The following is a 12,066-nucleotide window of genomic DNA, read 5'->3' on the forward strand; positions in this document are numbered from 1 at the left end:
TATTAGAAGAATTTTAAGATGAACTTTTACTGAACTGTTCACGGAACCCTTAATGTACGAGTCCGACTCGCACTTCGACCAATTTTTGACACTTAAAGCCTTTAGTTCTCAACTTGAATGGCATTTCAAAATGAAGTCGCGAGCGTGTTAGCCGTTTTACTTAGCCTAAGTAAAAGCAAGACCTGGGAATTAAATAAATAGTCGTGACATTAAAAAACTGTGAACTAAAATTGGAAGCGTTTTAAAATGAAACTTCTAAGTTTGTTTCTTTTGTTTGTGCTGAAAGAATCCTCGGGTGTTATTTACAGATTAAATGGTAAGTTATATTCGACGACTGGATTGCCGAGTGGTAGGAGAACCTGGCTATGAAGCTTGGGAATCCGAGTGCGGAACCCAGGTGGGCAGATATTTTGTGTGAATAATGCGAATGATCGCTCTTGAATTTTGGACATTTAAATTGTATATTAATTTGCTATAAAATCAATGAATATCATTGATCGAAATAAATAATGGTTCATTTGATGTAATTTAATTACTAGTTAAACTATAATTGCGATTATACACCGTCTTAACTTCGACAGACGACTCATTGCATTGATAGAAACTACCTGGTGCTTAATTATATTTTTGGCTAATTAGAAAAAAAAAATATTAATACTATAAACTTCACAGTCATTTTTGATGAAACTACCGTGAGACTCACTCATATTAAATATAATGACCCGGATAACTCACGTCTTAAATCGAGTTTAGCTCGACATGTTTCGGGCTAATCCGTAGCCCTTCGTCTTCGGAGCAACGTGCGCGCGTGTTGCAGCAGCTGAGTCGCGTTGCTCCGAAGACGAAGGGCTACGGATTAGCCCGAAACATGTCGAGCTAAACTCGATTTAAGACGTGAGTTATCCGGGTCATTATATTTCACTTTCATTGTTAAAGGTCAAATTGTGAAATTCACAAACTTAACGAGTAAATGTTTTAACCTTCATAGTCTAAATATTTATGATTTAATTACCTACTGAAGTTACGAGCTTTAATAAGCGACCGAGCTCTGTGCCCTTAGTGTAAGTTTTCGGTTACAAAATACGTCTCGATTGCGTTCGCGTTAAAATCTCAATTAGTATGGAAACACGAACATCGCAAACATTCCGCTAGAGGCACTGCTCGGGGCTAGAACTCGGTACCAAGCGTTTTCCCAGAGATAAGACCAAGCTAGATCGATCTTTCATCCCCAAAACCCCTACATACCCAATACATATCTGCAAGTATTGCTCGTTTAAAGGTATTAGATAATAATGAAAATAAGCAAAGTATACTAACAGTTGTTAAGGTAAAATTAACTGAAAAGATCGAAACAAGACCAAATACAAACAGTTAACTTAACAACAGTGTCCATGGTCAACCTTCAAAATTTAATGCAATATGATGTACGACACTGATTTATTACTCTATATTTCGGTACAAAATAACAAAATACAATATTTAACAAATTTCTCCTCATACATAACATAACTATCAAACTTAAATACCTGCTTAAAATAAAAATAAAAACTCACATAAAATAAAAATAGAAATATGGAATGCAGGCGGAGGCATGAGATTGAGTGATAGGTAACAATGTATGCCTCTGCCTTTTTGGGCGGATGCGTTTGAGCACGAGCAGGTCTCTAATCTCGTCCACGGTGACAAGAACGATACGCGGGTCCGCGGGGGGGTCACTTTTGCAACCTTTTTACTTCAGCGTCCAAATGTTCGGTGGGTTTTATTCATAAAACTAGCTTTTGCCCGCGACTACGTCCGCGTGTACTTTGGTTATAAAGGCATATGTTTTAATTAACCCCCGTTATAATTGTGACATGGGGATCTGTGTGTATAGCGAAGTACTCCCGTAAACGATAGGTAACAGTTTTTATAAGCAATTTTTTTACCAGTTTTGAAGCTAGTTTACGAAAAGTTTTATGCAAAGCACGAGAGTAAATTAATTATTTCGTGTGCTTCCGGCGAGAACCGAATCTTACTCTAGAGCCCGAAGGACGGAATTGCACTGTACGTAATATTTTGTAAATTAGGTAAAAGATAAAAATAAGAACGGATAATCACACAAAAATTACGCTTCCTTAATATTATTGATTTTATTATGCACAACCCGATGAGTAATCTTTAAGTTAGGTACTGCATACTTATTAGCAAATTTATTTCACACATCATTTTAAATATCAATTTAATTCTCACATTTTAGTTGTACATTTTGTATGAAAAACCCCCTCCCCTATAAGTCGCCAACACCATGCGGACCATTTTAAATTGTGACCATCCATATTTTTAAGTTTAGAAATAAGAAAGTCTCGAAATACTTCTCCTTTCTTTATCTTTGCCTACGCAGATCGCTTTTATGTGTAATCAGGACCCCGTAAGTATACCAATTTTCATACTGCTAAGTCCAGTAATTAGAAAAATTCCGTATAAATTTAAACCATTTAGATTAATAATTATTATCTAGACACATCATAATTAATAAATACCTACATCAAAATAATAACACAATTAATAAAAACAAACAAGCTCGTTTTAAAATTACCCGTAAAAATATAGGCATCATCATCATAGCCTAATACACTGCTACATCAGAAAAGATTATATAGTTCCCACGCGGGCCCAGTGCGGATTGGGAGCTTCACATGCACCATTAACGCAGGTTTACAAAATATAGTAAATTATTATAAATCTGTCAAAAGCTGGCAACACCTATGACACCCCTCGTATTGCTTCTCATCAGGTGACCCGATTGCTCGTTTGCCTTAAAAACAATTGTTGTTCTTGCTTACACCTTTCCCAATTTAAGTCAATAAAGTATATACCTACTTCCTTTGCAAATACGTGTATTTACTTGACTAATGCAAGTTTCCTGCTTTCTGATAAGTACGAGTGTACGGAACTGCGTGCGTCCATACAATTCTGAGAAGATTCATCAAGTTTTTTGTCTGTACGTTCGACGACCTATGAACCTAAACAAAAAAAAAACGTCACTTGGAAATATCTGTCGGAAGAATTGTTTGTTGAAAAATACTTCTGTCATATTGCATTGACACAGCAATGACCTAGGGGTTTTTAATTTATTTTTAACACAGGCACAAATTTATTAACATTATTATGTTACCTATTATAACCCCCTACGTAAAAAGAGTGGTGTTATAAGATTGACCACTATGTGTGTCTGTGTGTCTGTCTGCGTGTGTCTGTCTGTGGCACCGTAGCTCTTAAACCGATTTGAATGCGGTTTTTTTACTTATTTGCAATCAGGTTTTCCAGCGATGGTTCTTAAACATGTTTCATCAAATTCGGCTTAGCCATTTTTAAAATATTGAGCTTGTTCTGAATTGTGTATTCTGTGATTATAAAAATTTAGTGTTTGCCCGCCCTTCGCTCGTATCGTAATCATAGTAACATAAGTAAGTACTTACTTACTATTAAAGACTGTCCACGATAAAACTTTTTGTGCAAGGTCCGCCCGGATCGCTACCACCATCTTGCTCGCTATTGCTGCCGTGAAACAGCAGTGCTTGCACTGTTGTGTTTCGGCGTGGAGAGTAAGACAGCCGGTGAAATTACTGGCACTTGAGGTATTCCATCTTAGGCCTCTAGGTTGGCAACGCATCTGCAATACCCCTGGTGTTGCAGGTATTGCAGATGTTTATGGGCGGTGGTGATCTCTTACCATCAGGAGACTCACTTGCTCGTTTGCCATCCAGTCGAATAAAAAAAAATCCGGGCATGCCTGATCTGGTGTATCTTTGTGATGAATGCTCATTTTCAAGCAGCACTTTTTTTAAATAATAAGTGGTTATGAAACTACATAAAAATATAATCATAATAAAAAGTTAGGGCGTCTGTGAGTTTTAGCTTTATATATTAGACCGTGCCTAAATTATTTTGTACATCGCCTTCTAACGGTCTTTTCTAGGTTTTTATGTAAGAATAAGAATTTTATTTGTCAAACATAGGTACAGATGTAGAGATGATAAAATAAAAAATATAGAACCCTGTATGTTTTGCCACATGGCGTACAAAAACTTTATAGCTTGTCTTTGTCTTTTCACGAAAGTTAATATTTTCCGAATTGAGTTTAGATTGAGGTAGTTTGGAAGTGTTTTAACTTTGGTGAATTTGCCTTTTTGTCAGAAAAATACCTCCCATATAATAACTGCTTTTGGTGCTTGGATTAGAAAGATTTCCCAACTCCCCCAAATAAAAAAAGTACATCATGGTTTTTATTGGAAAGATAATATCCTAATGAGCGTAAAACAGCTTGTGAAAATATAAAATAAAGCTAAAAATTAGGATTGGTTTTTGGAATCTTTTTGTATTTATTATTTCAATTCCAAATTTTTGTTAGTTTTACGGTCACCCCGTAAAACCCATATCCATTGATATATATATGGGTATATATATTTGGAATTGAAATAATTTATTAATAATTAATTTTTTATCACTATTTGGTTTTGTCTAAATTCTAGTTAACTTAGATTAGATTAGATTTTTAGAAAAATATGGCTCTGTCCATTGGAGGACAATTTTGCCAGTGTCTAGTCGGTTTTTTGCCGTTGTACGGTAAAAAAAATCTAGAAAACGAAATATGAGAGGTAATGGTGGATGAACGATGACAAATTTTGTCTCTCTAGTTAACTTAACCTTAAGGTTAAGCAGAGCTGTCAGTCAAATCAAACAACGTGTCTGATTGAGTGACAGTGACATGACTGACATTGACATTCGGCATGGGCCACAGATGGGATATGACATAGCAATCGACAGATTGTCCGTGTCATATCGACGTCGGTGGTCTATGCCAATGCAAATTGTAAGTGGTTAGTGTTTTTTCATCACACTTGCTCGTAAACAGTGTCGTAACATGCAGGCTACCTTAGTTGCAACCCCCCAAATAAAACCCTCGACCTTAATGTGCTTGTCATGAAACCCGTGGTCGGTAAATGAGTCATTGCGCGTACACATTGTCTTGTCATGAAGCCCAAGGTCGGTAAATGAGTCCGTGCCCGTAGTGACGGTGCTGCGCGCGCTGCTGCAGGACTACATGGACCACATGCACACGCACGTTGCGGCGCATGCCGAGGGAGGTAGAGGGCGACGCTGCCAAGAGCACAGCCTAAGGTATCGCCAATATTTAGAACAATTATATTTTTTCTTTTACAAATATAAAATTTTACTTGCAAATGTGATGAAAAACATTGTATTTCGCACGGGCGGTACTAGAATTACGAATAATTCCTTATTTACCGCCCTTAAGACACAATGTACTATTAATGTTTTGTTATTTGAGTTCCATTGTGTGTTTTGTTTTTGTTTATTTTATTTTTTTATTTGTAAGTAATTAGTTTTGTATTTTGATTTTATTGCTTTTTGTTTGTTATTTTTTAGGAAATTTTGTCGCCTTCCGTGAAGTCGCCAAGCGGTCACAGCGGAAGACCAGCGTTGGCCTACACGGCCAACACTATGCTGAGCTGGGACCGCTTCGCGATTTCGCATATTGTTGTTTTTTTTTCTTTCTTTAATGTGTTTTTATTATGTTTTGTGCGAATAGGGAATAAATATTTCTATTTCTATTTCTAAATAAAAAATACTAAAAGATTCCAAAAACCAATCTTAGTTTGATTGCTTAATAACGATATCTCTTGTCCGGGTGAGCGGTTAGTTCCAAATACTCACATCGCGCGTGTCTAGTTTGCATAACCGGTGGCGTCCATAAACCATCCAATCCAATCAAGTTTTCTTTCCCAGAAACAGAATATAAGAAGCTACCAGCGCTGTATGAACTCGATGAGTTCTACCCGTGCCTGCAAACGTCGGGGGACCTCTACTGCTACGTGGATGCCTTGCTAGTATCCAATACTACCAGTGAACTCTTAAACGTCATTAAAGTAAGTTAAAAAATGCTGTTAGAAAAAAATATTGTCAAAAAGAATGAAACAATAGTTATTTGTGCAACAAGAGAGCAAAGTTGTTTTTTGTTGCGAGTGTTGATTTTGAATCCCGCCCGAGCAAGCGTAGGATTCTATAATTGAATAACGAGCGAAGCGAGTGCTTCTAGCTTAGAATCCTGAGAGCAGCAAGGGATTCACACACACGAGATGCAAAAAATTTTGGTCTCGTGTGACACATACAATTTTTCACCTCAGCAGCGAGAACATAATTTAAATGTAACATAAGAATAAAACCACATATTTTTATATGCCTACCTGTTTACAAAACAAACACATTTTAATTAAATATAATCCGATTATTAAGAAACAAATAATAATAATCACATTTAAAACCTTTACTCAAGAACCGGCCAAGAGCGTGTCGGACACGCCCAAAATAGGGTTCCGTAACCATTACGATAAAATTAAGTAATATTTTTCTAAGGATTTCGTATTTTGTACGGAATATTCCAAGTTGAGATTTCATGTTTAAGAACTCTTTTATAGACTAGACACTAGTTCGCCTAGCCAAGTATTTTTAAACACATAATATGAATAAAACATAATACCTAACCTCCATAATTGCTAAATACGTTCAATGACGTTCGCATAGTAGGTACGTCAAAGAAAACGTAAATGCAGAAAAAAAAACGTGTTTCTTCGTAATTTTCAATAGCTCTATTGCATAACAAATTTTAAATAAATAATATTAAAGATTTTGTATTAAAATCAATATCGTTCTTTTGCTCAACACAGGTAGGTTAATGAGGTCTTGTTTTTACTGCTATATACTCTTAAACTACTAATAATTCTCAAGAAAACTTACCCGTTATAGATTTCCTTGTAAGTTTGATATACTTATTACCATCCTGAATCGGTTTAGATTTTAGAGGGGGGGGGACGCTCGATTTTAATGAAAATTTGCACTTTAAAGTTTAATATTTTGCAAACAAATCACTGAATTGAAAAATCGTTTTAGCAACCCCCTAATGGTTTTAAAAGACCTATCCAACGATATCCCACAGGTTGGATGAGAAAAAAATCACCCCCGCTTTACGTCTATGGAAGGTACTCTTATAAAAAAAATATTTTTTATTATACCATTTTGTTGGAATAGTTGAGATTTATATATCCGTGCAAAATTACAGCTTTCTAGCATTGATAGTCCCTGAGCAAAGCCGCGGACGGACAGACAGACAGACAGACATGGCGAAACTATAAGGGTTCCGTTTTTGCCATTTTGGCTACGGAACCCTAAAAATGATAGGTACGTACAGTCGCGATTACATCTTTAAAAATTCACCAGAAAGTTAAGAATGCCAAACATTGTTCAAAAGCGGTAAGTAGAGAGGTTTTGAATTCGGAACGAAAAGTTGTCCAGTAGGTACAGTCAAGGGCAAAGATATCGACACGGTCAGAGTTACAAAAATAATTATAAATGACAAAAATATGCACTTAACATTAAGGACGTGTATACATATTTTTGCACCTTTGGCCGTGTCGATTACTTTGCCCTTGACTGTACAATACAAATCTCATACTCATAACATGCATTGTTATTTGAACTTGGAACTACTTGTAAAATACGTCATACTTATTTTTTAATACTGCAAAAAGCCTCATCTTTGGGTCATGAAAAAGGTTGAAATCTATATATATAAAAGAAGAAACTGACTGACTGACTGACTGACTGACTGACTTATAGATCAACGCACAGCCCAAACCGCTGGGGCTAGAAACTTGAAATTTGGAATATATGTTCCTTAATAGATGTAGACGCGCACTAAGAAAGGATTTTTTGAAATTCCCACGGGATAGGGAAATATCTAAACTTTTTTCGCTTCTTTGTTTGTAGTCGAATCTCTGAAACTATTGAGCCGATTTTAAAAATTCTTTCACCGTTAGTAAGCTACACTATCTTTGATTAATATAGGTTACTTTTTATCCGGGATAATGCAAAATTCCCGCGGGATAGAAATAAATTAATTCAATTTCGGAGCTGACTTGAAAAATTCTTACATATTATGTGATATGACTATCCCCAAATGACAAAGGCTACTTTTTCTTCGGGAAATTACAAAATTCCCATGGGATAGAAAAAACCGAATACAACATCGGGGACGATTTTAAAAATTCTTTCACTAATAGAAAGCTACACTATTCCTCATTAGTATAGACTACTAAGCCGTGCTGATTTAAATAATTCTATTACCAATAAAAAGCTACTCGGACAATATCTCTGATGGACAGACTTCTTTTGTTAAATGCAGAATTTCCGCAGAATAAAAATAAGTGAATTCAATTTCGGGGCAGATTTTCAAAATTCTTTTAATAATAGAAAGCTACATTATGTCTCTAATCGACAATTAAGAATATTAAAATAGATCACAGTAATTCGTGTCCCGCGGGGACTTTACAATTTCTCGAGATACAATCCTATACCCTATAATAATATCGTGTAGGAAGTCGCCGGCAAAAGAAACGCGTAGTACTTTAACGCCTTTAATGTTTCAGCAAAACAGGGTTCCGGAGTTGGTACGAATTATGAATGATTAATTACGTATGTAGGTTGATTTTGAATTCCAAAATGTGCACCATCTTTTTTTTTTTTTTTTTTATTTGACTGGATGGCAAACGAGCAAGTGGGTCTCCTGATGGTAAGAGATCACCACCGCCCATAGACACCTGCAATACCAGGGGGATTGCAGATGCGTTGCCAACCTAGAGGCCTAAGATGGGATACCTCAAGTGCCAGTAACAACTATAGTAGTATCTGTCTAAAACAACGTCTTACTGTATTTGTATTTCCATGTAATCCTCCAAAAAATCAATCAAAACACGAAAAAAAGGATCGCAGAAAGTAAATGTATGTTAATTGTTACCCCAAATTTAACGCGAGCGAAGCCGCGGGAAAAAGCTAGTAAACGTATAACTTATTATGAATGTTATGAAGCCTTTAAATATGATTTTATTAAGATTTCTTCCTTTTACATAAACATAAATAGTTTTGTTACAAATTCATTCAATTTGACAAATATTTATTCCAACTGTATATAGGCAGTACACGGAATTCTTTTAAAAAAAATAAACAAGAGAACCGGCTTTCGTGCAACTTAGGTTGCATACTTTATTAAAAGAGCGGGAAAATTTACATTTTGGAAATATTTCGTTGTCATGTAATTTATTAGGTATCGACATATTTTTAATACCATAAATTTAATTTAAGATTGTAATCAACACATTAATTGATCCTATCTCTTGCTTTTTTCGTGTTGAAGTGAAAGTGACAGATCAAAGTAAAGTTCAGATATTTGGAATTCAGTGAGTAGACCCAACACTATCCACAGCATTAAAAAAAATAATTAAAAAGTTACTTTGTCTCACGAGAGACCAAAATGCGATTTTGCTCACTGATTTCTCATAAAAACCTGCCTGTTTGAGGTGCTGAGGTACAGCAGTATGTAAATTGAATAACAACGCAAGTACGCTCAACAAAAACTACAGTCGGCAAAAAAGCTCGTATTAAAAAATATTTTCTTAACAGAAACTTATTTGTGTTCTCACAACTTCAGATCATTTAGTAGTTGTTTAAATGTCAAAGAACTAAGACCACATTGACTTGCTACGAGCGTACTTAATGGCTGGCTGATCTATTGTTGCTGTATGTAATTGCATCAACCTTTACCCCTTATTTGAATAATTACGTAATCTGTGGAACATTCAAAGTAGTGAAATAATTAAAAACTAAAAGGAAGAAAATAAGTCTAGTGGTCTAGAACTCTGTCAAGAAGCTCATTTAAGGTTCAACAGTCGGGACCCATTCAAATCGTAACCAGCTCAAAAAATCTTGGTAATGGGTCCCGACTGTTGAACCTTAAATGAGCTTCTTGACAGAGTTCTAGACCACTAGACTTATTTTTTCCTTTTAGTTTTTAAGGCAGTCGGGTTTTTTGATTTTTTAAATTTAATGTTTTATTTTACACTTTTTTGATATTTATGTGAAAACGGTAGATTAAAAGTATTATAACCTATATATTTAGAATGGGCTAATTATTAGCTTTCATTTGATACCCATATTGTTACAATAAAAATATATTTTTTTTTCATATCTCCGCCTTATTTTTATCGCAGACGCCATATTGAAATATTATGTAGCTTATGTCACTCCAACAGTTATGACGAATCCAATGATACCTCATATGTCAAAATCCACCAGGACCAAAGAAATGGACATACATACCCACATACATACATACATACATACATACATACATACGCTCGAAAAACATAACCCTCCTTCGGGCAGTCGGGTAAAAACAGATAGCTCACGGCTTAAATCGAGTTTAGCTCGACATGTTTCGGGCTAATTCGTAACCCTTCCTCTCGGAGCACACGGCATGGCTGCTACAAAACGCCAGCATCTGATTTTATTTCACACTGAGTGAGTCTCACGTTAGTTTCACGTTAGTTTCGTTAGTTTCAAACTTACAAGGTGTTTTTTTAACCCCCGACACAAAAATAGGGGTGTTATAAGTTTGACCGCTCTATGTTTATTATACCTTGTCAAAAATTGGGACCTATTTATGGCGTTATTAGAGAATATGATTTATTAATTCAAATTATTGTTAAGTTTACGCGATACTTCGAGTCTTACAAGTATTTACGTCACAGCGAATTAACACTAATCCGTCAATTATATTTTAAACAAAATGCTTACGCAAATTTAAGGCCATTAATAAAGACCCGGTTAAGTGCTAGTCGAACTCGCTACCCAAGGGTTCCGTACAATCATCATGATCATCATCATACTTAGATCTCCAGTTGCTTCGGTTGGAAGCTGTCTGCATCCATCGTGAACCCGCTGCTTAAAGCAGGCCATCCGTATCTCGTTGGTGGACCTACGCAGCGCTTGCCGATCCGCGGTCTCCATGCGAGAACTTTTCGGCCCAAACGCCTTCTGTTCTTCGTCCTATATGGCCTACCTAGCTACTTTAACGAGCTAATTCGCTTAGCTATTCCGGTGACACTCGTTCTTCTGCATACTCATCATATCATTCCTGATTCGATCCCGTAGAGAAAGATATCGATACGGCGAAGGTTACAATAATAGGTATTCCGATCTTAATGTTAAGTCAATGTACAAATATTTTTGTAAGTTTGACGTGAGTTAAAGGCATAGCGTTTCTTTAATTTTATAGTGACACAATCAAAAATAAAGGGAATGTTAAAATTGAACTTTGATTGAATAGTGTCATATTTCAAAATATCGCCCTAGAATTTTGAGTTGTGTCACTATCAAATTAAAGCATCGACAGGTATTTTAAAAGTATTTACTTTAAAGTTTGTCGTATTATCTTTCAAAATCTACGCTAAAAACAAAATGGCAAATAAAAAGTTTTCTATTTCAGGAGTACTCAGCTCAAACCATAACCCACTTCAACCACACTGTCGTGCACCGAGGCGTGTGCATGACGCAGACGTGTCGTCAATATCTCGGCAACTCCACAAACTTGGACCAAGCGCTTGAGGAGTGCCTGAACGCTACACTCTATGAGACTCACCAATTGCAGGTAACTTATAAATAAATTTATGTATAATACATATTATAATAATCTTAATGTATCCATAATATATAATAATAATGTCAGCGAAAAAATAGTTGAGATATCATTTTTTAATTTTAAAATAAAAAAAGGAATCCCAATATTTTTTATCGCGGGCGCCATTTTGAAAAACTGTATGTACATACCTACTTACCAACCAAAAAATACAGATGGCAATAACAATTAAGGTCACCTGAGGTAAATGCGTCACTGTTTTTTTTTGTGTTTTTTTGATATTTTTTGAATCTCAAATTATTGAAATACTCTTGCGTTCTGTGCTTTATACAAATCTTTAGAATTAAAATTTCTGAAGTTAATTTTTTGCTGCACGACAATTAAAAGATATACAAGCATTTTTTTTAAAAACGGGATTTTAGACGCTTTTACCTCAATTTGGGAAAATGCATCTTTTTTAAATTATTCTACAGGTAAAATAATATACTTACTTAACATGAAAAATGTGTTAAAATTGATAAAACTACATTATGAAAAAA

The 12,066-nt window shown here is 35.4% G+C and overlaps 1 protein-coding gene across 3 annotated transcripts in view; it reads left to right on the forward strand.

Moving 5' to 3' along the window:
• The window catches only part of LOC141435341 (nose resistant to fluoxetine protein 6-like), a 33,898-nt gene continuing 21,832 nt past the window's right edge, over nucleotides 1-12,066 (forward strand). Inside the window, exons 1-3 of one of the 3 annotated variants that reach the window (XM_074098050.1) lie at nucleotides 1-316; nucleotides 5,788-5,927; nucleotides 11,378-11,539. In XM_074098050.1, the coding sequence (XP_073954151.1) occupies nucleotides 247-316; nucleotides 5,788-5,927; nucleotides 11,378-11,539 (372 nt within the window). In that variant the 5' untranslated portion in view covers nucleotides 1-246. The remainder of the gene's footprint in view (nucleotides 317-5,787; nucleotides 5,928-11,377; nucleotides 11,540-12,066) is intronic. The other 2 variants (XM_074098049.1, XM_074098051.1) reach the window with 2 other exon arrangements.

Source organism: Choristoneura fumiferana, chromosome 14 (assembly GCF_025370935.1).
Source record: "Choristoneura fumiferana chromosome 14, NRCan_CFum_1, whole genome shotgun sequence".
NCBI lineage: Eukaryota > Metazoa > Arthropoda > Insecta > Lepidoptera > Tortricidae > Choristoneura > Choristoneura fumiferana.